The sequence below is a fragment of the Oenanthe melanoleuca genome, chromosome 12, assembly GCF_029582105.1.
Source record: "Oenanthe melanoleuca isolate GR-GAL-2019-014 chromosome 12, OMel1.0, whole genome shotgun sequence".
Classification (NCBI taxonomy): domain Eukaryota; kingdom Metazoa; phylum Chordata; class Aves; order Passeriformes; family Muscicapidae; genus Oenanthe; species Oenanthe melanoleuca.
This window is the reverse complement of record NC_079346.1, coordinates 8,848,879-8,874,864: the sequence shown is the minus strand read 5'-3', so window position 1 is coordinate 8,874,864 and position 25,986 is coordinate 8,848,879. Positions and strand designations below refer to the sequence as shown.

Genomic DNA, 25,986 nt, shown 5'->3' with positions numbered 1-25,986 from the left:
TTGGCAGGTGAATGGTAAGCCATGTAAATAAACCTTGCTTGCTCTCAGCCCAGGCCCTGCTGCCCTCAGGATCTGAGTGAAGAAGGCTCAGGCAGATGCTGGTGGTTCAGGAGTGTGAGGGTATTGATAATCTTAGTCTGTGCACAAATAAGGGAAATTTTTATTTCAGTTCTGTTCATAGGTAAGATGTCAGTGAGTATTTGCTGTAAAGAGTGGCCATGCAGACGTGCAGCATCCAGGAAGTTTATACATAAAGAGACTGATTCTGAACAGTGTAAATGCAAGAGTTAGAGGTGTAGAAATGTGAGGAGGGGGATGCATTTTGAGCTCCTTTCAGACTTCTATGCAGGCTTGGGTGAACAGAGTAATGTCAGCTCTGGCACTTTGGGTTTTCCCTGACAGGATGAAAGTCTTGAGCCCAGTCTGACCCTTAACTAGAACTGTGTTGGGAGCTCACTGGGTGCCCAAAGGCAGGCTGTGCCCCTGGCTGCTGTGCTGAGAGAGAAACATCAGCACGTGGAAAAAAACTTTAATGTTCTGAGGAAGTCAAAACATTGAGTCAAAACAGGTGCTCTGTCTCAGCACCTGGAAGATGTTGCAGAACAACTCCCTGCCACCAGCACTGCCAGCCCTCTATAACTGTTTCTGAAAATCCTCTGGTTCAGATGAGTTCTTAGTTTTAGCCACCTGTTTTGGAGGATTTAAAGTTCAGTATTTCTACCTGTGCTAATGGTCTATGGACATTACTAGCACCTGTCTCGAGCTCTGACAGTGTGTGTTAGCCTGAAGCTCCAGCTGTACAGCAAGTGACATTTCCAAATTATGAAAGGTTGGGTTGGGAGTGTCCCAGCTACTGTGGCTTAAATCTGTATTTCATTAGCAACAAGGGCTCCGGGCTGCTATTTCAGGTGACCAGTACTGAAGCCAGTCCTACATCGGTGCTGCAGCACTGGGGGACAGCAGTTGGATCAGTCTATCTGTGCTGTCTTGGTGTTTATGCCTTGGGCTGTCATAGTAACAAACAGGAACAGCCCCTTGCCAGGATGTCCTGTGGCCTTGCTGGGACGTCACAGGATGGTCAGTGATAAACTCATGCTCCAGCCCCAGGACTGGACTGTGGGCAGAGGACCAGCACTATAGTGTTTAAAATGCAAGTTCTGTTTCACACCCCTCTGGAACAGGAGTCTTCTCCTGCCAGCCAAAGCCCAAACTCCCTCCTCAGCCAGGATAGAGATAGGGAGGGGGTGCTTTCCCTGGCGGTGGGAGGGGATCCCACAGACCCTGCTAAGCCCCTGAAAATACACACTAGGAAAGCTGAGACTCCCACCTGGCCCTGGCCTGGGACCAGCCTGCCAGCTTTCCTCTTCTGAACTCTTAAAATAATCCCTGTCTCCCTGAAGTGCCAAAAGTGTTTGTAGCAGCCTGACTCCAAGAGCTGCTGAAGGGAATGGGAAAGAAAGGGGTGAGGGCACAGCAGAGGTATGGCCACCCTGCAGCTCTCGAGCTCTCTTGAAAGGAGTGAAGCACTGAAGATCACACCAGCCACGTCCCAGAGCTTGATGTCCCACTGCCTCCATCCCCTCGTGCCAGGATCTGCCATGCTCCAGGGCCATGGAGGAGCAGGTGCAGCAGGAGATGCTATCAGACCAGCGCACAGGTCAGTCCTTGGGCATGAGGCTCCAGAGATCAGATCATGCCAGGCTCTTCCCAGGCTAGAGAGGCCACTGGGACCTGTCAGGCTATCCTCAGCTGCTAGTTCAGTCTAAGAGCATTTAGAGATGTCACTAATACCCCTCGGTGATGGTTTTCCACAGGAGGTCACCGCCCTGTGCAGGAGGGAGAGGTGCTCAACACGCGGTACCAGGTGCTGCACAAGCTGGGATGTGGCACCTTTGCCACTGTCTGGCTGTGCCAGGACATGAGGTGAGGGGCTGAGTGCCATTCAGGGAGGTGGGAAGGCATGGCTGATGTCCTGGGCGGGGCTGGCCCCTCCTGCAGAAACAGCAGAGCTCAGTCTGGGAGCATGCCAGGCATCCCTGAGCACAGGGAAAACCTGACAGCAAGATCAGTGGGGTGCAACGAGCAGAGCTGGTCCCCAGAAATCAAGGAATGTAAATGAGGTGGGATCAGCCCTTGTTCTGCATTTTCTTTTCTCGTTTAGACTCTGCAGTATCCATGTTCTTTTTCTCTGCAGTCCCTTGCTGGTCCCTGGGGCAGTTGTGCTGCCAGATGCCAGCAGGAGGCATGCCCATGGGCCTGGCATGCTGCAGACTGAGGCCAAGGGTGCCTGCAGAAGGGCAGCACCTTCCCTTGGGAGCCAGGGCTGGCTTACTGGAGAAAGGGAAGTGCTGCTGGTCACAGCCACTGATGTGCACTGGCTGACAGCTATGGTTCATTTCCCAGGAGGAAGAAACAGGTAGCTGTGAAGGTTCTGAAAAGCAGGGAAGGCTTTGCTGAGACTGCCCAGGACGAGGTTGCTTTCCTCCGCTGTGTAAGTATATTCTGTGGGTCTGTGCTTTGCTCCAGCGGGTGGCCACTGAGCTCAGGTTTGAGTATCAGCCTCATCATCCCCTCTGCCTCCAGGTCTCAGTCCAAGAAGCTAGATGGGAAATAGGAAAAAAAATGAATGGTGGGGAATTCATATAAATTACCCCAGCTTAGCACTCGCCTCTGAAACAGGAATCTTCTCCTTCCTCTGTCATACTGGGACATGTTGGCTGTATCCCACTTGCCCTGTCGGCCCATTTCTTTTATCTGAGACTGAAATCCAGCAAAAAGGAGGAATCTGCAGAATGGTAAGGTGGATAATCAACAGAAGAAGGTAGTAATGTTCTTAAGCAGGAGATGGGAGCAAGTCTGCTATACCTGTATCATCCACAGAGGAACGTCACTCAGAGGACATTGCTGTATCACAACACTGATACTGAAGTAAAAGGAAATATCTGCAATAGAAAAAAATATGACGTACCAAAATACAATAAATATCTGAAGTCAGCTTCTTCTGGCCTCTGCTAATGGAGGTGGTAATTAGGTGTCTGTATCTGGGTTGTAGCAAGTTGCCTTTGAACGTGCTTGAACTGCTAGTTCTAGAAAGCTTATGGTTACAATTCTTCAAGTTTGCTCAAATACCAAGTTACATCAGCTTCAGATGAGTAAAAGCTATTAAATTCTGCATTTTAAATTACTCTGAGGCCTTTCTCCAACAGGTTTGAGAAAGGTTTAGTTAACACCTGTAAATCTGTAGGCCCTATCTAAAGGGAGATGAGCCAGATGCGGTGATGCAAGAGGAAGTCCCAAGTGGTACTAATTTAATGTAATCAGAGGGCTGCTTTTCTACACATCAGCACAACCCTGTGTAGAGAGTGAGTCTTACCCCTGATTTATTAATTCTGAGAGACATGCCTGCCCATTCAGCAGCACACAGCTGGTTCCCAAGGCTGTTCCCACCAGCACTGTGGGGTTAGTGCCTGCAGAGCTGCCGGGAGAGATTATCTGGTCTCTGCTTTCAGGGCTGCTCACTTCTATTGTGCCAGAACAGACCTTCTGGAACTGTACAGGTGGATCTGACACCTGCAAAATGAGCCAAACCAAAACCTTGGCAGTGTGGCTGTGAAGAGAGAGAAAACCAGCATGAATTGCTGTACCAGTGCTTTGGGAGAGCAAGCCCCTGGTGCTCCCTGTCACACAGGTGTGTGGTGTTGGGGGTGCTGTAGCACCTGTGCCTGGAGGTTCACACAACACAGCAGCCTGGGCCAACAGCACATGTCCAGGTGGGTGTAAGGACAAGCTGAGCACAGGGTGCTGCTCCCACTGAATGCTCCCCTGCCCTGTTGAATTTTCCAGCTGCAGATTTCTCGGGCCAAGAGTGATGCTTGTGTGGGCAGGAATTCTCAGTGTCTTTACCTTGAACCCTTGCAAGCCCCTGTGAGATTCAGTACCCACAGCCCCCTGTAACAAGAACTGCTCCAAGTTATCCATGTGCTGTGTCAAGAGCCATCTCTGCTTTGTTTTTGGACCTACTACATGCTGGGTTTGAAGACCCCTGGCTCTAGTACAAAAGATGTGTTCACCCCCTCCACCACACCTCCATATCCTATAGATCACTGCAGTACTTGCCCACAGCCAACCCTTTTCCAGCACAAATAACCCCCTTCATTGGGTTCTTCCAAACGTGGAACCTGCTGTCTACCCTGATAAGACAAGTAGCATTTGAGTGGCTAAAGACAGCCACAATGTCTCTGCCTCTCTGCAAGCCCTTGAGGAAAATTACTGAAGGGCTGGTGTGAGGCAAAGGAAATGGACAGCCATTAATGCTGGGAGCAGGGAGCTGTCTTCTTGGGGGAATCCCCTTCCAGCAGAAGCAGGAGCACTTCCTGAGCCTGTCTGGAGAGAATAAGCAGCAGAAAATATGCTAAATACTATCAGCAGCATTGGTGAGAGTGTGGTGGTCCCACCTGGTGAAGAGCAAGACAAAACATACAGAAACTCATTCCTGTTTTTCCTGATGTTGTTTTCATGGGATTTGTCATGAAGTGCCAATTCCTAGAGGAGAGTCTGTCAGACAGGATAAAACAGATGTAAGGTGTCCTTGTGCATATATATGTCTCTAATTGCAGCTTTCTTGGAATCCTCCCCCTCAGGTAAGCTGCATGAAGAAGAAGGACCTGGCAGGAGAAAACATTGTCTGTTTTTTAGACGACTTCAGAATGATTGGAGAGAATGGTTTCCATATCCTTCTGTGGAGAGTGCTTTTCTGGGCCAGTGAAGCCTGGGCCTTGGAGAGCCACAGGATGGTGTAAACCTGAGTGCTGTGCTGCCATGAGGAGCATGAGCACGGCTGTAGCTGGACCAGGGCACACGGGCATGGCTGGAGGGGAGAGGCAGAATTAGGAGGTATTTGGTTGCTTTGGTGAAAGGCAAAGTGTTGGTGATAACACCTTTCCCTGTTAGTGAATCCCTAACTCTTTCCCACATGCATGCCTGGTATTTGAAGTGCTGGGTCCTTCCATTCGATGTCTGATGGGAAACTACAGAGCCCAGGGACTGCCCTTGCCTTTTGTGAAGAAGTCTTTACAGCAGGTGAGAATTTAGCTCCAATCAGGCAAGGGCACCAAGGGACTGTCCCAGTCTTCCTCCCAAGGGGAAGGGCTTGGGTGTTACTGCCTAAGCCGGCAGCCTCCTCAGGTTTGGGAAGGCCACAAAGTGCCAACAGCCTGCAGGTGTACACCAGGGACTCAGGGCTGGCACTTCTGGTCCCATCAGCTCAGTAAACTCTGGGGTCTCTGCTGCTTGTAGAAAGCAGGGGACAAACAGCCTGCCATAGTTCTACTTCTTGTGGGCAAACCATCTCTGCCCTCCTGCTGCCCTGAGAAGTTCCCTCTGGTAATAATGCCAGACTGCTGGCATTTGCCTTGGCATCCAGGCACTGCCAGCTCCAGCAGCTTTCTGCATGGTACCACTGAAGGCTGCTCAAGGTCTCCCTCCTATCTTTACATGAATTTTTAGATTGCTAATTTGGTCATCTGGTTCTCTTTGTATGTATGTTGAGGATTCCCTAAGCAGAGCCAATTTTTCCTTCATCCCCTGTAAGGATGTGTTTGGCCTATTTAAAAGATAGTGAAAACTGAGTTTCTTCAGGGCTGGCTCTGCTTAAGGAATGGGAAACCTGAGTGAGGCCTCAGAATAGCAAAAATTACTTTTTGCCTCTTGTGCTGAGATTTATCAGAAGTCTGGACCCTTGCCAAGATGAAGATTTGCTACCCTGATTCCTGTGCCCTTCTAGGGATACTAAGAAAGAAAATTGCTTCTTCCTTCAGTCTATTTTCTATCATCCTACTACAGAAAATAGGCTACTACAGAAAGCCTCTCCTTTCTCTAAAGAAGCTCCACTAACACCTGAGTAAGTTATACAAAAATGTAGTGGCATTACCTCTGTGCTCCATTTCACACTCAGGCTTTTCCTTGATACATTATCTGCTTTAATTGTAGAATCTCAGATCTGTTTTCCCCCTTCAAATCAGTACTGGGGCAGTATTTACTTCTGATTCATTCCAGTTTAGTTATTTAAATCTTCCCCACGTTTCACAGTTACCATTTAAGGCTGATATTTCCCTGAGGCTGGTGTTCATCCCAGAATAGAATTTGATAATACAGAGAATATTTACCAGTCCTTTTATGACTGACCAGAGTGTTAAAAAACAAACCTAAATCTCCCCATAGCCTTTTTTCTGTTACTGATTTCTGATAGTGACTGTTCATCTCTGGTAGGTGTTGTTTATCTCTCCCCTGTGACAGGCCAGGCTCTCCCTGCTGCATCACAAGCTGTTCTTTCCCTACATGACTCTCCTGCAGGGCCCTGAAATCCTCCCTCTGCACTCACTCATGGTCTTTCCCCCTCCTGTCTGTGCTATCCTGTATCTTCTTTCCTTGTATGATTTCCTTTCTTCTTTTCCATGTATGATGGGACACCCTCCAATGCCATGTCATTGTCATTCAAATGGAAGTTGGGGTGTGATTATAATCAGTGGGGGGGCACAGAGGTCTCAGGACACAGCAGCTATGTAAACAAGAATATTTTTTCAGGAGGAAGTTCAGCTTTGTAATCATAATTCCTCCTCATAGCCCCATCCTCTTCCCACTTCCCTGGGCTTGCCCATCCATGCTGATACCTGTGGATTGTCATGCTGTGTGTCACCCCAAACAGCCCTTTCCTCACTGGGCTGACCAGGCCTCACTCCCCAGGCTCCTGGGGCTCTGCTGCCTTGTGAGGTGATGAAACCCTTGTGCCTGCTCCCACAGGCCACTCCAACAGGAAATCATTTATTGCCAGTAGTTACCATCCGTGGCCAGACTGTCCCTGACTTGCACTCCTGCTGTGCCTGCCTGCTCTGGCAGCTGCTGGGGCAGGAGAGGCGGTGGGGACGCTCTCAGGGCTGGTGTGACAGTGCTGCCTCTGCCCAGGTGCTGGCAGGGCTGCACTTCCTGCACAAGAGCTGCCGCATCATCCACGCAGACATCAAACCAGAGAACATCCTGCTGTGTGGCTGCAGCAAAAGGCTCCAAAGGCTTCTCATGGATACACTCGACTGGGACCAGGGAACAGAAGTGAGGCTAAAGGGAGCAGGTGAGCACTCCAGGGCTTTTTGAACAAGAAAACAGACTTAGGTGTTTATTGGCAGGAGAGAAATGAGAGGCAGCAGGTACAGATACCTTAGGAAAGGTTCACACCTCCTGCAACAGCCAGTACAAAACATTACAGCCAGTATAATACATTATAGCCAGTTTATGCTGCTGAAAGGACTCTCTTTTCTCTGCTTAATACAAACACCAGGTTGGACTCAAGACACCTACAGAAATGTGGTCCTGCAGGTGGGTTTGTGAGAAGGACAATTACAGGTCACAAATATCTGTTAACAGCCCCACCATGACCTCTCAAGGCTTTAGGTACAGGACAGTTCCACATGTCTGATGTTTTCAGCTACTGAAAGGTTTATATACAAAATGATCAGAAAGCTGTGACACTCCTCTTTATTTCCCTCATTTCTGAAGTTTGTGGGAGACTTGTATGTGCTACTAATCTTCAAGGCCTTTTGAGACATAATTTATTCACACAGATTGGTGTGAATATTGAATAAGATGTAGGGCTGGGGAGTTTCTCGAGAGATTATCTCATCTCCCAGCAATGAGACCTTTCATATTATCTTTGCACTGTGCTCTCCTGTGAGCATTTCTCCCATGACAGCATTGTTTTGTCTCTCAAACTCTGGGGCAATCAGGGAATGCTAAATTAGTGACCAAGTCTTTTGCTGGGAGCAGAAAAGCACAATATTAAGCATAGGCTGACAGCTCACTGTAAGGCACCAAACCAGGAATTACCTTTTTCTGGAATCATATGGAAGCATAACCTCCACGTTGCTTGCCAAGCAGGCTGTATCCAAGGTCTGTGACAGCCAGAGTTGCTTTGGTTCTGACTGACGCTCTCCTCTGGGCCCACAGTAATTTAACCTTGTACTTAAGAGGAACCTTGCAGAAGGGCAAGAGCATATGGTCACACTGTTCCACTCCAAGCTACTGTTCTCCCAAACATTCTCTTATGTTTTTACTGGACACCAGGTCTTATTTTGTGTTCCTTCAAAAAAGAGGGGTGGCATTTGATTTATGATAAAAAGTATTTAGGACCTTTTAGGCCAAGAAACTTTAAGGGAAGGCAGACATGCCTCTGCTGTGGTAAGTGGTGTGTGCCTGCTGGCTCAGAAAGACCTGATTTCTCTTTGTCCTTTCCATCTAGGAGGTGATCTTGGCAACCAGTTGGAAGAATCTGATTTAATAAGCACAGAGGTGAAAATTGCAGATCTAGGAAGCGCATGCTGGACAGTGAGTCTGCTCTGAATCTCAATCCCATGACAATGTGGGTGCTGTGTGCTTCTTTCCACCCCATACTGTGTATCTGTCTGTCCCTTTACAGCTGAACAGCTATTTCAGACATGCTGATATTGGGGGGTGTTATGTTTGGCACTCTCGGCTTCAGGCTGTGCATGGTCCTCCTGAAACATTGTTAGCTTTGGACGTTTCTCCAATTTGCAGTTAGTCCCTACAATCAGAAATTTAAAACTCTGTTCAGTGTGAAATGGTGGGAGGAAGATTTCCACTGGTATCAGTGGGGCCAGGAACATGCTGGCTGTGCCCTGCACAGAGCTGAGAACACACATTCATTTGTGTCTCCCAATGTTCCATCACTGCACAAGAAGCTTGTGACCACCAGTGTTGCTGTGACTGGTTTAGGGACACCAGCCACAGGGAGTTTGTTTCTGTTTTAGTACAAGCCTTTTTCCAAGGAGATCCAGACCCAGCCATACCGTGCCCTGGAAGTGCTTCTTGGATTAGACTATGGCACTCCTGCCGATATCTGGAGTACAGCCTGCCTGGTAGGACTGGGGACAACACTGTGTGTGTAGGGGAGGTGACAGACACTACCTGGCCAGGGCAGCATGTCCTTGGCATCCACCTATCCATGTAAAGAAAGCTTCCTTTCTGAGAAGGCAAAAGGGGCTGTTGGCATTCATTTGCTTTAGGGCAAAAGTCTGCTGCTGGTACAACCCACTCCTAATTTAGTTGGAGCTCTAAGGCAATTCACACTCCATATAGATTAGCTCAGAAGCTTGCCAGCATCAGGCACATGCTGCTTTTCATTCAGAGCTAAAGGTGTTGCTTCACTGTGGTACAGATCAAGCCAGCGTTTTAGGACCAGTTTTGTGTGATAAAGAGGGCAATTGGTACTATCAGTTAGTGAGCAAGGAAATCGCCAAGACAATTGATGAATTAACAGTGCTACTCCATTTCTAGGCATTTGAAATGGCAACTGGGGAGCGTCTATTTGATCCTCAACCTGGGAAATACTTCTCCAGAGATGATGGTAGGACTCCATGGGTTTTATTCATTTCACTGACAGAAGTGTCACAGTCTGTCTAAATTTGTCATCCTCACTCCATCTAGATCACGTTGCTTGTATTATCGAACTGTTGGGAAGAATTCCTCCTGAAATTGTTTTCTCATGGAACAAGTCAACAAAATTTTTCAGCAAACCAGGTAAGAACAGGCTTAAATAAGGAAGTTTATTTTAAAAATCACTGCAAGTCTCTGACATACTCCTACTCAGCTCATGCTGAACTCCCCCAAAAGTTACTCACACAATGCAGGCTACCAAGCAGGGATGGAACACAAAAGGAAATTTCATGAAGAGCAGTAACACTCCCTGCCCTGCCTATCTTTGCAATCCATGAGCATTTCAGAGGTGAATGAAAGATTCTGGAAAATGGTCATAGCAAACACCCAACAGGGAAAGCATTTCTATTCTTTCTCCTTTGGATTTGGAGAAAATTGAAATACAAACAGGAAATGGCTCCATGCCAGGAAGGCTGAAGAGTGTGTAACAGGCTGGATTTCACCCATTCACTGGCAGAGAACAATGATGACCAGGAATGGGGTACTCATATCCTTCCAATGTGGCTGCTATATTTAGTCTTCTGACCCAACTGTAACATCTCTTCTGTTTTATTCTCCCCAGTTCCTTTCCCTTTGACTCATGAGTTTGGAAACCCTTCTTTGACCACAAGGCATCACATGACTCCACCCTTCTGCAATTTGGCCTATCATCTTTCTCTGCTTTCATGCTTACCAGCCTACCCACGATTCATTCAGTGCTCAGTACTGGTCCCATGCTGGAATTTAACAAGCACCTCCCTGCACATCCACATCCTTTGCTCACACTTATGTTTTCTATGGTGCTTAAAAGAAATGAGTCAAAACAAGTTCTACATTCACTCTCCCTGTGAACCAACCTGACCACACGTGCCCCACTTGAATCACTGTGTCTACACCATGCAGTACACCATGCAGGACGAGGGCTGTTTCTCACTGTCATACACTCTGCTGGGCCCCACAGAGCTGGCTGGCACATAACCAATTCAACAAGAGTGTGTTGCTAGCTCTGACACTGAAATATCATGATGCATCCGGGTGCCTGTGGGCAGGCACACGGTACAAGCAGCAAGGGCTCTAGCATGGTTATTTTGGGAACACTGTGCACTCTTGGCACATTCTCAGCTAAGACAAGTACTCAGAACAGGGAGACTCCAAACACGAGCATGGAAAGGTGGTTCCTGAGAAGCAGCCGAGAGCCAAACCTGCAAGGGGCAGCGCAGGTGGAACTTGCGGAGATAATTCCAAGAAGGCGGCAAAGATCTTTCAGGATGGTTTGAGTTAATTCTGAGGCGAGGCGCGGCAGCCTCAGCCGCGCAGGTGTGACTGAGGCGCCGTGCCCACGCTGTTTCTGCCAGGCGCGCTCCTGCGGCTCTCCCGGCTCTTTCCCCGGAGCCTCCCCGGCATCCTGGCGGACCGGCACGGCTGGACACCGCGGGAGGCAGCCGCCTTCGCCGCCTTCCTGCTGCCCGCGCTGCACTACGTGCCCGAGCGCCGCGCCAGCGCCGCGCAGAGCCTGCAGCACGCCTGGATCACCGCACCGTGACCCGACCCGGCTGTCCCCGCCTGCTGCTCCGCGGGACCCGCCGCAGCGGCCGCACCGCCCTCCCGCGGGCATGGCGGGGCTGGGCCGGTGCCATGGCGGGGGCGGCTTCCCGCCCGCAGCTCCCCGTGCGCCGCCTCTGCCGAGCGACCCCGGAGCGGGGCGGCGGCTGCGCAGCCCCCGCCGTGATCCCGCGGCTCCCTCCGCGGCCGGCTCTTCTCGCTTCCTCCCGCATCCCTGCAGCACTGCGGACCGCACGGGTCCCTCACTGCGAGCGGCCGCAGCCGCGGTACGCGGGCACCAGAACCGGGCGGAGCCCCTCGGCCGAGCACGGGAACCGAGCTCCGCGGGGCCCCTCCTGCCCGGCTCGGCCGCCCCTCCTACCGCGGAGGGGTCATCCCTCCGCCTCCCTGCCCCGCGGCCTTTGTTCGGGGCTCCAGAGACGAGGGCCGGCCCGCTGTGGGTGCGCCGGCCCCGCCGGCCCGACCCGAGGAAGGGCGGTCTAAGCCCCGGGCGGCGCCGCCGGGACCCTGTGAGGGACCCCCGGCCCAGCCCCCTCCCCTTCAGACCCGCGCGCGCGGACGTGCCGCGCGGCAGGCCCCGCACGCGCAGGCGCCCTGCGCCCCCTCCGCCCAGGCCTGCCGGCCGCCCCCCGCGCCGCCCCTTCGTTCTGCCACGTGTCCCGACGCGGGAGTCGCCCCGCGCCGAGCGATCGCGCCCCACCGGCCCCGCCCCTCGGCACGTAGCGCGGCTCGCCCGGCGGGCGCTGCCGCAGCCCGCCCGCTCCGCACAGCGTCGACACTGCCGGCGGCCGCCCCCTCCTCTCCGCGCCGAGCGGCAGCGCCGCGCACCAATGGGGCGCCGGGACCGTGGGGCGCGCGGCGGGGCGGGCGCGTGAAGCCCAATGAGGCGGCAGCGAGGGCGGGGCCGCGGGGCGAGACCACCAATGGCGAAGGCGGGAGGGCGGGGCGGTGGCGGCGGCGGGCGCCCCGGCGGGGCGGGACGCGGCGGCGTGACAGCCAACGGGGAGCGGGGTGGGCGTGCCCGGGGCGCCCCTGGCGCCGGCGCCGGGGATCCCCGTGTACCTAGTGCCGTTTCCGCCCGGCCCGGGGAGAAGCCGCCGCCGCCGCCGGGGGAGGGGCCGCCGCTGCCGCGGCCGAGCGCTCGCTCTCGCCGGCTGCCCGGGACACGCCGTGGCGCCGAGCCGGGCCTGGTGCCGCGCAGGGGCCCGGGGAACGGGCCGGCCAGGTAGGCGCGGGCAGGCGGGAACCGGCCGTACCCGGCTGCGGGAGGGAACGCTGGAGCGGGCGGCTGGGCGGACGGCCGCGGGGGCTCCCGGCGCGGCCCGCGGTCTGACGCTCTGCTCTGCGCTGCCTTGGCAGCCCGGTCGGCAGCGCCCCGCCGTGCCCCCGGAGGCCCGGCCCGAGCTGACCCGGTCCGGCGCGGTGTGCGGGCATCATGGCGGGCCCGGCGGTGCGCGGGCTCGGGACGCTGGTGGCCGGTGCGGTGCCAGGGCCGGAGCTGGGGCTGGAGCGGCCGCGGGGCTTTGTCGGTGAAGGCGAGCGCCGGGGAAGCCCCGCTGCAGCCCCGGCCTTCTCCGCGCCCCCGTGTCCCTGCATTGTCCCGAGGGGCCGCGGGAGTCGTTGTCCGGCTTGGGGCAGCCTCCGGGCCGTAGCTGCTCGCCCCGGACCGCCGGCCCCTCCAGGCCTCGGGGGAGGCGGTGTTTGACCTGCATTTTCTGCTTTCTCATGGTGCCCGTGCGGCGCCTTCCTCCGTAACCCCCGCTCCCGGCGCCGGCGGCTGCAGCGCGGATCCTCCCGCACTTCCTCGCCCGTCACTGTGGCCACCGCCGCCGCCGGGGGGGTTCCCCGCCGCGCTGCCCGCGCCCCGGCCCCGCTCCGACCCCCGACGACACCGGCAAGGTCACTGTCGACCGGCGGCTCGTCCTTGGGTGCCGGTGACCGGAGTTGAGCGCCGGGCCGGGGAAGCGGCGCCGGGCAGTGTCTCGCCCTGCCGGGGGAGGGAGAGAGGCGAGGCCGCGTGTGGCCCTGTGGAAGCGGGGAAATGGGTGTAGCAGTGATGGGGGGTTCGCAGCCCCTTCCCGGCCGTGTCCTCGTGTTCCTCTGACACCAGCTGAGATCCTGGGGGTGCTGCTGTGGGGAAGAGGGTGTTCTGCGGGGCTGGAGAGGTCACGGGGTGCTGCAGGGCTCCTGTGGCTGCTGCGGGCTCGGGCCATGATGTAATGAGAGCGTTGGGGCTACGGTGGGGGCGAATCCCTCTCCTTGGGTGAGGGAAGAACTTGATGTTGGTGTCTGATGGTGTGCTGGTACGTTATGGATTTCAGGCAGTTGCCTCCACCCTGACTGGATGTTGCTGCCAGAATCTAAATCCAAAAAAGGAATTTCTTTTTTTTTTTTTTTTTTTTTTTTTCAATTATCAGAGATTCCTCTTTTCACTTGTATAGGAAATACTAGGATTTCTTTCTTTCTGCTTGTGGTTGACCCAGGAAGTCATCTTGTTGCCAGCATTCAGGTTTCTTTTTTTTGCTGTAGAGGTGCAGGGAGGAGGGTGTTGCTGTGCTCTGGATCCTGTGGGTAAGCGTTGAAGGCAGTGACAGCAGCTGCTGTTGGCTCTGGAGCTCTGGTTGCTATGAGAGAAGCTTCACTAGACTTGGCTGCTATCTCCAGGGAAGGACAGCAGAGCAGCCTCCATTAGTGTGGTGGTAGAGGGATGGCTGGCTCATGTTCAGCAAAGGACTTTACTTTTTGGGCAGTTTTCACAGGCCTAAAGCAGGAGCAGGGGTATGTTTTGGTCCTGTGGGACAAAAATGTCCAAGGCGGTTTTTTATCACCATTCTTGAGTTAATGGAATTACATTAAAGTGTGGGTTGGAAGCCCTGAGTTACCCTTTCCACTTATTTTGGTCTGTGTGAAAAGTAGGGCAGCAAGAATTGATATGATCTTCCTGTGAAGGCTGCAGTTGTGTCTTTTTTGAACTCCAGTCTCCTTCCCAGCCAGTAACAGAGCCAGATGCTTTTCTTATTGTTTGTATGTCTCCTTCCTCCCCTTCCAGCGCCTGGGCCCCACTTGCCTTATTGACTGGAATTTCTGCTGTGTGCAGTGGGTGTGTGCAGCAGACACCAGCCTGCTATTGCTGAGGAGGGATTTTCCATTCACAGACCAGGGAACTGTCAAAATAAAGTCCCGACTCGACTTTGGGGACTGGAAACAGAAAATGGGGAGAGGGGTTTTCCTCTGCTGCAGAGTACAGTTTATTCTCTGAGCTTCTTACATGCTTACATGTCAAAATGTACAGGAAATGTTGCTCTGCTGTGGAATAGGGAGGTTAAAACTCCTGTGGATAATGGGAAGGATTTCTCCCTTTCGGTTGACTCAAATGCTTGAAGGAACAGTTTGCAGGAGGCCATTTTTGACGTGACTCTGTATTGTGGAATCTGCCAGCTCCCATCCACACTCTGTCTGCCTGACTGCAATAGCTTCCTTTTTTTTTTTTTTTTTTTTTTCTTTTTTAAAAGGAAGAATGAGTGCCTTTCTTATCTGCTTAACTAACCATTTGGCACTGGCCCCTGTCTGTATGATATTGTGCTGTCGGGTTGGAGCTATCAGCATATTACAGTGTGTTTGTTAGAGATGAAACTGTTAGTTGAGGTATGCAGCATGGGAATACATTAGTATTGGAAAACACTGCCATCTTTGTAAACTAACACCTATCATGGGGAGCCCCTTGCCCTGGCCTGAGTTACCCAACTCAGAATTACTATGAGCTCCAAGCAGGACCAGAATAATGTGAGAGAGATTAAAATATGCTCTTAAATCCGCTTGACTGGCAGCAATCATGTGGTAGATGCCAAACTCTGAGTAGCTTTTATATTTGAGGATCTATAGCACCCAAATTGCCTCACAAGGTGAGCAGCTTTTAACCCTCCTAAAACACATCAGTCTCTGGGGCTGGAGGTGTCGTCTGCTGCCTAACCTGGAGTGACATGACACCAGTACTGAACTCTGAATTCTGTGAGTATGAACAATGCTCCTTGTTTTAATGAAATACAGAAAGTGATCTTCATGGTCCCTTAGTCTTTGTTTACAGTCTCTCTGTAGGTTGTTTACAGTCTCCCTGTAGGTTATAATGGGGAACTGGTCCATTGCCTCACATTCTGTTGGATAACTGGCACTGCTTTGACAAGGCCCTGGCTCTTCATTTTACTGTCAAATCCCAAGTGACCTGAAAGTAATATTCCTTAGCTAATGTTGTCTGATATTTCCCTACTGCAAGGTGGGGTGATGAAATCCCTTGTACATTTAAATCACTTTTTAGAAAGAGCCTCAGTTACCGTGAGATTTTATTTTAAAACTAATAGGTCAAAGTTGAAAAAACACAGGAAAGGCATGGCATTGAACTGGAATCTCAGAACATGCAAAAGTTATGCTGTTTTTTTCTGGAGGGTGAAAACTCAACCAACAATCATTGTTTTACATTTTCCAGATGTTCCTTGAAGAAAAAAAGTCATTTTTAATTCAAAGTTCCAAGTGCAAAGTGTGCAGGGGAAAACTAGATGTGTGATGTCTTAGACATGTATGTAATTTATTCATCTGTCCAGTCTATGCTTTCTCCCATTTTGGATGATCAGACTTTTACAAACTCATGTTGAATGATGTGATGAGATAAAAATGTTTCTATCTATTCTGGCAATATTAAAACAAACATAATGACTGTTCAGAGGTTTGAAAATTCAAAAATCATTGTTCTCATGACATTATTGCTGTATTACAAAAGCACATTTGTGTTTTTACTCTGGTGCTGCCTGTGTGTGTAACTGAAATTTTGCCAATGAAATGCTGTGTTGTGTGCAGTGTATGAGAAAGATTGCAATAGGCAAAGTGTTCTTTATGTGTACAAGATGTAGTAGCAGTGCTCGAGTTGAAATGTTAAACTTGCTTAAGTGTATAGCATGTGTGCTGTTAAGTCTCAGTTGCCCCTATGAAACTTAAACTGCTCTTTGATTTTAAAATAAAGATTTTGTTACATTTTACTTGTCTATTTAGTTTTTTTTTCCCTCTTCCAAATTAAAAGAAAAATAGCTATGGATAATACAGCTGTTACAGATTCTACAGCCAGTCTTTGGCTCCCATGGCTGACTTGTGGCAAGAGTTAGTGCACAGTAAGTTTGCACTTGCATTGTTAGGGATGGGTTTGTGTAAATCTGGCTAAACCTAAACCTTTTGCTTATTTTGATCATGGAAAAAGCCCCAGACCATAATGCAGCAAGAGTTCAGCATTCTGAAACTGTGAGAGCTGAGGGGTTGTTTTTTACCACTTTTTTCTTTTAATTCCTTATTGATGTTGCTTGGAGGATCTTGGTTAAGGTTTTTTTCTGCCTTTTTTTTTTTTTTTTTTTTTTTTTTTTTTTTTTTTTTTTTTCCACAGGATTTGCTATTTTGGTGGCAATTTTCCAGTATTCCTGTAGCAAATCAGCCGAGCTGCAGCCCCTGTCCCTGCTGAGCAGGGAGAATGTGCAGTGCTCCAGGCCTCCCTGCTGAGCTCACGCAGGGGTGGGACTTGCTAAGCTGCTGAAATCGCAGCTAATGCCCACTGAGCATGCTGAGAAACAGTTTTTCAACTGCTCCTAGTTTAAAATTTTTTTCCTATAATTAGCAAAGATGCTCTTTGTCTTGAAGGATGATCTATGGGACAAATCAGGAGGTTCTGGTTCATCGTCCCCCTTCCCCCCTACCCGAGCCAGTGGTGAAGTAGTATTTTCCTGTAACAAAAATAGCTAAAGGGATTTTTCCCTCACTTCAGCTGATGAGTCTGAACTTGAAAAGCTGTAGCCCAAAAAAAGAAACCTTCAGCAAATAATAGTCTTAAAGCTAGTTTTTGTTGCCACAAGTCCTGTAGGAGCATCAATATGGTTCTTTAAATTGTAAATCTGCATAATTCTGATCCTTAATCTAATTTAAATACTGAAACAAGTAGAACAAACAAACTATATTTTAAATAATATATTTGAGAAAGAAAGTATTTCTTGGTGAATTTTATTTTCCTCCTGCCAAACATGCACAAACCCCAATTATTTTAATGAGCAATATGGGAAATATTCAGCGAAGTGTACTGATGTACTCAGGCTTAAAGGTAGAAAAATGTGGGAGGATTTGTCAGCAGTTTGAGTGGCAAGCTTTTAGTGAGCGGGAGAAGTAATTTCTTTTGTGGTCAGGAATCTAATAGTCCCACATTCACCAAACATGAAGGAAAAAGGGGGATGAAGAGAGGAACGTAGAAGAGTGGCATTGAAAAATGGCCAGGAATTTGACTTTTAGAGCGAAGTTCAGAAATGATCTGTTGTTTATGCTAAAGTGTAATCCTTATAAACTTGATAACGTAGACAGGTCTTGCATTCCTCCCTGAGGGTCACAGAAGGGCTAAGTTTAGCAAAGGGGAGGTATCCCAAACACTCAGATCGATCTAGTTTTCAAGGCAGCAGACTTTTCTGTTTTCATCCTGTTCTAAACAAGCCTAGTTTTTTGCTCTGTTGGGTTTTTTTTTCCCCACTTACAAGCAGCCTTTTGAGGCAGAATGTGATTTAGCTTTAAAACCAAAATGCCCGAAAATATTTCAAAGTAATTTCATAGTAGAAAGGTCACGGTGCTTTTGATGTGTTCATATTTAGAGCATGATTACAATTGCAATCATACACATTGACAAGAAGATATTGTCTGGATTTGGTAGCTGCTCATTTAGTGACTCAGGCCTATTCCTGTTGTCCTGACAGAACTCATACCAGGGTTTTCTTCTGCAGCCTTGCTGATTTACGGGACAAAATGTTTTCACTGACTGTGCCAGCAGCCTGGAAAACAGTTTGAAGTTCTTTCTGATACTTTCTTTCTTGACTTTAAAGCAAGCAGTTTGAAATGCAACTTGTTGATAGGGAAGGCGTGTGAGACCCTGCCACCAAACTTTTTAACAGAACATGCCTGCTGCTACTGATTCAGTAAAGGAAAAAAAAAAGAAAAAAAGAGGATACAGCTTGGAGTTTGTTTGTTGGCATCAGATTATGTGACCTCTTGGTTTTGCATGACTTTGAATCATGAAAATAAGTGGCAGAGAATTTTTGAGGATTATGTTGGTGGTCATATTTGGATGAGGAAGCCTACATAAGACAGTATTGCTCACTTTGTAGAACAGAAGGTCATTTCTTGCTTCTGGGAGCAGAATATGGGAGGTGCAGAGGTTATAGCTGGTGGAAGGATGGGACCAGGAAGACTGAAACTTCTGATCACAGCTTCAGGTAATGCAGAGAATGGGAACAGAGGTATATTTTTCAGTGTGGTCATGTTTCCCAGCGCTGCCTCTGCCCAAATTACATCTTTCTGGGAATGCTTTAAGTCAGATTTTAGGACTGGAACCCCTGCAGGATGCTGGTGTGGAAACTGCTGCCAAGGAGCAGTTCTCAACTGTTTTTATGAGACAGAGTGAGGAGGTGAGAACGTATCCTTGCTTGTAGGCAGGAAGGAGTACACTGGGAAAAGTTGAGAACCAGTGATTTGGGAAACTGAAGTGCCCCAGGGGTTCAACATGGAGCCCTTAAAATAGCATGCCTCAACCTGAGCTGCACTGTCAATTTATAGATACTTGGAAGAGTACACAAGCCTTTTGCATTTGTGTGGCCTTTAACTAAAGACACTAAAACATTATTTGCTGTGTTTCAGTGGCATTGAATTGGAATAACTTAAAATGTTACAAGAATGCTTTCAGTAATGTGGCTGTAGATTAACTTTCACTACAGCAAAGATCTGGAAGCATCCTGTATAAATACATCTATAGTAAACCTTTGAAGAAAAGATGACTGTGCTTGATTGATTTAAGTAGGCTCTGTTTGACTGTAAAGGAGACTGGCTTGCTGTTTCAAAGTTGTCTTGCAGTTTTACAAACTTAAGGATGCTGGGGTTCAAGATGGCCTGGAAGTTAAGAGGGATCAAGGATACTTGCAGGGTGAAGTCAGGTTCTGAGCTTGTCACAAATTCGCTTTGTTTTGCAGTTCTTCTAATTTCCACCTCAGGGTTTGCTTGTATATGGAAACTTGTGTGTTAAACTGGAATGGGTGTTTGTGATGCACAGTATATTCCTTGTACAGCTTTGTGCAGGTTTTTGGTGCACAGCAGTGTTGCATGGCAGTTGAGACTGACAGCCCTGTTCTTCCCAATGTCACTTTTACCTCTGTTCTGGCCCATGCCTGCCCCAGTAGTGAACTATTCAGGAAGATTACCATTCAGAAAACAAGTGCATTTCATTTTTGAAAGGAAGAGTTTTCTGCTGGCTTCTGCCGGAACTGCTTGACTGTGGGGTCAGGTTAGCACCAGTGCAGGGAGGGATGGAGAAGCTGCACTGAAGCCGTGCCAGCTGAAGTCAGCTTGAAACTATTGCAGAACTGCACCCTGTGAGCGAGGTTACTCCGGGTGAAGTTACACGAGACAGCTGAGCATATCCAACTGCTCTGCTGCTGAATGGGGGAAGTTTTGTTCCCCCTTGCTCTCTCACCCAACGGGGAGTTCTGCCTTTTTTGTTTGCCAGCTCTGGTTCCTGCTGGATTCCTTTTCTGAACTCCTCCAGCTTGCTAACCCAGCAGAAAGCTGTGTTAGGGTTATTTTATGTTTTGGGTTTTGCTGGATTATTTTTTTGCCAAGATAGTGAACTGAACTGGCTCACTGAGAGATTTGTCAGGCATCCAGAGCCCTCACAAAATAAATAGGGGAGAGCATATGGGTGGAAGTGCAGAGGATGTGGTGGGGACCGGAGAAGGGGAACAGGGTCTCCGCCTTTCGGTGCCGCACCCAGCGCGGCCAGCTCAGGCCGTCCCCTGTAACTTCACACTTCTCTGAAAGGAGAGTGAGCCACCAGCCACTGTATGCTGACAAACCTGTGCCCTCTGTGAGTTTTGTACCCTTGATCACTGTGTGGAGTGTTTTATTTAGACAAACCCTTAGTTCCCTGCTTTTGCTGATGTTGTCTTGCCATCACCTGTTCTTGTTTGCTTGAGAAGCTGGTCAGATGTGAGTTTTAATGTAGGCTTGGTCTGTGATGGAGGAGAAGTGTTACAGCCTAAGCTTGGTGCTTAACTGTTTCAAAACAGCAAAATCTTGTAGGTATACTTTTGTAGAAAGTCAATACAGCTGAAAGCTGGAGTGATAGCTCATTTTGGAAGATGGCAAAAAGTTAATTACTATAAAAATATTACTAATCTGTATAAGTAAATGCACCACACAATGTTTCTTATCTTTTTTTTTAACCTACAAATTAGGAAGTGTTTTGTATTTTCTTACCAGTCGTTATGGGTAATGAAATAGCAAGGTGTGCAGAAAATTACAAATTACTGAAGATACACTGTCAAATGTATAAAAAAAGATCATGGCATGAATTCTATATAACTTCACTGAAAATATATATAGTATGACTGGAACAACACAAAAAATGTAATTCAGCCAAGGCCAGTTGTGGCAGAAGCTTCAATCCTATTTCTTTAATATGGAAAACTTGGTTATAGCAAATTTGAAATAAAGCAATTGTCTGTGCACTGCAGATCCTGTTGTGTGCTGCTCTGTCTGAGCTGCAAGCTGAGGCTTTGTCTTGTACCTAGTGAGACTACTTGGTCTAACAGAACTTGAGGCAGCATTTTGGCTGTTTTGTGTTTGAATAAAGGTATTTAAATGTTAGCATGTCATGACATCTCCAAACACGTATTACTGTGCAAAAAAAATTCATGATGGGTGTGAGCAGTATGTCTCATAAGCAAGAAATCTCATCTGTTGCAAGGGTAACCTTTTATTTAATGAAAACATTTGCAAATAGCCCCAAATCAATCACCGCCATAAGGGAACCAAGCAGAGTATATGTGCTGTCTTATCCTTACAGCCAACAGCGGTTCTGACGTTTTGCATTGTGGCAGCTGAATGCCCAGGTGAGCACTAGGGTGATGTGTGTATGGAGAGCTCTGGGGACTCCATCTGAATGCTTGTGTCTGCTCCCCGCCCATGCCCCAGGATAAGGACTCAGGGTTGAAACACATCGTTTATCTGTGACAGTGGCTGGGCAGGAGGTGGAAAGTTATACTAGGACGTTGCATTTTGGGGTATGCCATCCCAAATCTGTCTCTTTAGATATGTCACTTATCAGTAGGAAGATCTGTGCTGAGGTTAAAGCTGTGACTTGTGAGATACACAAAGGAAATACCTTAACTCTATCCTGCAGTGAGACTATCTGGAGGGGCTGTTTCTTGCATGCTCTGCCTGAGGTGGGAGGCACTTGGATGACCAAGTCCCAGGCTGCTGGCATTCTTTTCACACCTATGGAAATCACCATTAGTGCTGCTAAGAGTGGTGCTTGTTACCTTTGCAGCTTAGCTCCTGAAACACTTGGAGCTTGGTGTGGGTCACTCAAAGTCAAGAAGCTGAGCAGAGAAGTGTTTGCATCTGACAATACAGGTTTGATCTCTGGTGGATTCTCTTGGCCACTGCAGGTTCAAAGTACCCTTTATGAAATGTTCAGGCACAGAATTTGTAAGAAGATGAAAAACTCACAAACTGGAAAAGGACTTTCCCCCACAAGCTGCCATGGAACAACATAAGAGTTGAAATTGATGTGTCACAGTTCCTGTTTCCTGCTCCTGCATTTCTAAGTCTTACATGCACAGACAGCAGTAATAAATTAATAAAGAATAAAGCACTAGCACGTTCTAAAAGTGAGACTGCATTGAAACCTGCTGTCATTAGTTAAGCCTCTCTTGGGTGCAGCTTGGGACTGGCAGCTTGAAACTGGTCAGCAGAAATTTGGAAATGTGGAAAGAGGAGAATGAAATGGGATGTCCAAATGTTGATATAAGTTCTATGGTCTTTGCAGGACTGTATAAAAGTATAACCAGGATCCTTCTGTGAAATTATTTGCTTGAATTTTTTTTTTTTTTTTTTAACAGTATTGCACAGCAGAGATGGATGGGGAGCACGCTGTTCTTGTAAGCAAAATTTGTAGCTTTCTGTTGCTCTTCCCGTGTCAGAGTTTAGGTGTCATTCTTTCTTCTGAGTAATAGTGAAGCAGTCTGTTCCCGTGAGAGTCACTGGGCTGGGGCAATACTTGAAAGGAATTCTAAAATTTTCAGTTTTACATGAAGGGAAGGTTGTGAAGGAGGAGAGAAGTGGCCTTGACACATATTTAAGAAATGATGAAAATTTTTTGCTGGAGTTGTTGAGAAATGGTTGTTACTGAAATGGTACGAGTTTAAAATGTAGAAATTCATCTTGAACAATGGGTCTTTCTATGAAATTCTGTTAGTACTGAAAAGGTATCATTTACCTTAGGTTAAAATCTCTGCAGTGACATTGATCATCACTGATTTTTGGAGTCTACCACTTCTCTCCCAGGATGCGTGCGATCCTTAGCCTTTACTGACCAGGAATGAAATGTGTGTGGTGGCCAGTGACTGAAATTTTTTTCAGGTGCTTTTCTCCTCCCTGAAATTTCAAGATGAAATGCTGGCAAGATGATGTGTCCCTATTCCTGTTCTGCTTAGAGCTAGATATAGCCCTGGCTTTCATGTCATGTTATGTGACATCTCAGGAGTGGTATTTTGATTTACTGATAAAAATATTAAGGCACAAAAAAGGAATTGGCTCACATAGGATATCTTAGGCAGTGTGGAGGTGCAACACATTTGGTTTGGGGTTTTTTTGACTTCTGGTCTAGTGGTGCAAATTGCAGTTTTAGGTGGCTCTCTCACCCACGCCAGTCATCACCTCTGCCTATATATCCATGTTCTGTAGTGTTGTGTTCCTTCTCTATGTATCTTCAGTTTCTTTCAGTAAAGCTGTGAGTGGTTTTAATACTGCTGTTAGTAGGTGTGGTGGGAACTGCATTATATAGTGGATACAGGTGAAAACATCTGTATGAGTTGATGATGGGGAAGCATAGTAGTATGAGCCAGGGTGTTTTCCCTGCCTGTTTTCAATAGCTTTGTAATGCTCCAAGGTAGTTTGGGTTATGAACAATGCTGCTACTGATTTGTAGCCACGGGACTGATAAGCTATGTAAAGAGGCCTTCAGAGTATTTTGGCAAACTATGTTTGGATGTCTACTGCACACAAAATCTATCTGTGTTATTCAGGAAGATAATTCCTGTCTGTACTGTTTTCCTTCTGTGTTGAGATCATTCTCCTATCCAACTGTTACCCAGCTGAGGTCTCGATAGTTCTCAGTTTTTCCATAATGACAAAATCAAATTAGCCCTATGATGAGTGGTGCATGTGAAATTCCTTTCGGTTAAACATTGCCCTGAATATTTTCTGGTTGTTTTTTTTTCTTGTGAGAATTCAGCATCTTATGTTTGAAAGAGAAAGGAGAAAATATGCAGATGAGGAAATGCTGTTGTTTAAGGTACAGGGAGGCAAGCGTAGCTTGTTTCTAGAGCATAATCTGTCCAGCTGTGACTTAGTCATCTTCAGTCTTATATAAAACGCGTCCAATCTAAATAGTTGAGCATCTCCCTCCTGAATGCGGCAAACCTTTTATGCTCATGTGAAGATGTGAAGCTGTAACAGGCGCGAGCCATCATCTTTGGAGTACCTTCATACTTGTGAACCTGCAGCATCCATCATACTGTCAAGCCTCATTTACTCATGTGATGGGATTTTTTTTATTTTATTCTGTTCCACATTTTTTTCAAGCTTAAAGAGATTCCTTGCTATTGGCAGAGAATACAGTACTAATAATTCCAGACAGGAGAGCAGAGAACGTAATGTGAGAACAAGGGTGACTCTCTTGAATCAGACTGAAGATTTTGTTCATCTCTGACAGGGCCAAAAATTGATGTTTGAGGTAGATTGTAAGGTGAGGAGATCACAGGACCTTGGCTAATGTCTAATTTCAGTGTAGTAGCTCATGCTGTTACATTACATGAAGCCCTGCTCTTAGTCACTTGGATTTCACTTAGCTGTTCTTCAAGGAAAGGGTGATAACTTGACTATTATGAAATGCTTTTATATGGATAAGTGTATTTCCACACAAGTCCTTTGTTGATATAATTATGGAGGTTTTGGAGGGGTGGGGGAGATTTTTCTTAGTCACAAGCAGGAACTTGTAAGCTTTATAGGAACTGGCATGTGTGAGTTGAGAGATACTCTGCTAGTTAAGGGATGATGGACAGTCTTGTTTAGGTAGTCAAGAAAACTGATGTTGTGTGTGTGTTGTTAAATAAATGTATTGCTAAAGAGAGGTGCTGATAAATCTTATGACTGTGGACATGGAAAATGACATTTAAAATTCTATCAATACATTACCCATTCATACACATTTCATGAAACTGAGAAGCTGGCATCTTCAGTCACATATGTATGCAGGGGAAGGTCCTCTTAGGAGGGCTTCTTGTAGCTGAGCTTCACTTCGGTAGTTGGAAACATTCTTCAAAGGCTTCTGAGAAAGTGTTTGATGTAGTTTTAGTTCTTAAAAAAATTCTACAGCTTTTCATAAGAACTACAAATACACTGTGCTCACTGTGAAGACTTAATGGCTTGGGTTGATGCTGCTTGGGGACCTCAAGGCTGCAATGCATTGTATGATTTTTGTGGTAAATCCCTATACTGTTTTTCAGGCTGTGCTTGACAAACATGGCCTAGCTCTCATGTAAGATGTAGTGCCAAGTGTAAAAATGACTAGGTGAGATTTTCCAGTCTTTGTTAGGGGGAAAGTCAGATCATCAGGAGGTTATTTTTGGCCTTCAAATACATAGTTACGCAAAGACTTAGTGGCCCTGGAGAAGAAATGAGCAATGCCCTGAGCAACTGATCCAAGTTGGCCCTGCTTTGGGGGAGGGAGACAGTGTTTCAGTGAGTATAACCTTCAGTGGTCCCTTCAAATCTGGGTTATTCAGTGATTGAGTGCAAGTTAGACTGGGTGTAGGAGGTGTGGGGGGATATGCCTGTTTTAGGTGGAGAGGGTAAAAGATAGGAGGAAGAAGACTGTACTCTGATACTGGAAATGTTTGTACTGGAGAAATTGCATTACTGGTGGAGACCTGAAATATCTGAGACTGGAACTTGGCAAGGACACACCTAGCTCTGTAGATGGTTGTGAGACGAAATCAGATTTTAATTCACTGTTCTTTAGATTCTTTTTATCTGGATAGCATAAAATATTTGATGATTCTTGATCACTAGAGAGGTGCTAGTGTGATAATAAAGTATATTTAGGGATCTCTGAGTTGTTTTGTTTTTCAACAAAAGATGTGAATCCATCCAGTTGCAAGATGATGCATTTGTTAGCAAAATTGCAGACCCACCTATAAATTGTGAAACAGCATTTTGGAAAGCAGTGGCTCAAATGGCTTTAAGGTCTTTACAACTTGTTGCCTCTACATTGTACTTGGGGCATTATTTTATTTAAAAGGGTTAATGTGATTCTTGGGCATATTGAGGAGGAGAAAAAAAAAGTGGAGGAAAGGAATGTGAAGCAAAATAAGTAATCTTATAAACACAGCAGTGTTGAGACTGATACTGGAATTGAATTTTGGTTTCCATGCTTCAAGAAGAATGCCAGTGTATTTGGAGAGAATTCAAAGGACAGCTGCAGAAATGATCCAGGGACTGGAAAAAAAGCCTCATGATGTGAGGTTTAAAGGAGCTCAACTTACTCAGCTTATTGGAAAGACAATTGAGAGAGGACTTGATCTTTCTCTAAAAGGACTTGTGAGATTTGCTGACAAAGGCATAGCAATATCAACTGAGGTGAGACAAATTCAATTTTAAAGTACAGTTTATTAGCGATGATAGTAATTAAACATTGGATTTGTTTACAGGTGGGAGAAAAGGAACAAACATTCATCTTAGTCTTTTACAAAAGGCCCAACTTCTTTTTGGAGAAAATATGTTATGATTTATATTTTTAAATTATGATAATACGCCTTTCCTGAC

The 25,986-nt window shown here is 47.5% G+C and overlaps 2 protein-coding genes across 4 annotated transcripts in view; both read left to right on the top strand.

Annotated features, from left to right (window-relative positions):
* Positions 1 to 1,611: 1,611 nt before the first annotated feature.
* LOC130258417 (SRSF protein kinase 3-like) lies at positions 1,612 to 11,030 on the top strand. The gene is made up of 11 exons (XM_056501748.1): positions 1,612 to 1,657; positions 1,815 to 1,923; positions 2,404 to 2,491; positions 4,641 to 4,728; positions 4,973 to 5,079; positions 6,961 to 7,123; positions 8,288 to 8,373; positions 8,817 to 8,924; positions 9,343 to 9,412; positions 9,493 to 9,585; positions 10,836 to 11,030. Exons 1-11 carry the CDS (start codon positions 1,612 to 1,614, stop codon positions 11,021 to 11,023), a joined length of 1,146 nt encoding a protein of 381 aa, XP_056357723.1. The 3' UTR covers positions 11,024 to 11,030.
* Positions 11,031 to 12,104: 1,074 nt separating this feature from the next.
* Positions 12,105 to 25,986, top strand: part of SETD5 (SET domain containing 5) — a 63,750-nt gene continuing 49,868 nt past the window's right edge. For 2 of the 3 annotated variants that reach the window (XM_056501265.1, XM_056501264.1), the window contains exon 1: positions 12,181 to 12,268. The gene's annotated coding sequence lies outside the window, so the exon portion shown is untranslated. Of the gene's footprint in view, positions 12,269 to 25,986 lie in introns of all 3 variants that reach the window. The other variant, XM_056501266.1, reaches the window with a different exon arrangement.

Coding starts and splice junctions, on each gene's coding strand:
- LOC130258417 (XM_056501748.1), top strand. CDS start 1,612: ATGGAGGAGCAGGTGCAGCAGGAGATGCTATCAGACCAGCGCACAG. Junction 2,492..4,640: donor AGGTTGCTTTCCTCCGCTGT/GTAAGTATATTC, acceptor CCTCCCCCTCAG/GTAAGCTGCATGAAGAAGAA. Junction 5,080..6,960: donor TGAAGAAGTCTTTACAGCAG/GTGAGAATTTAG, acceptor GCCTCTGCCCAG/GTGCTGGCAGGGCTGCACTT.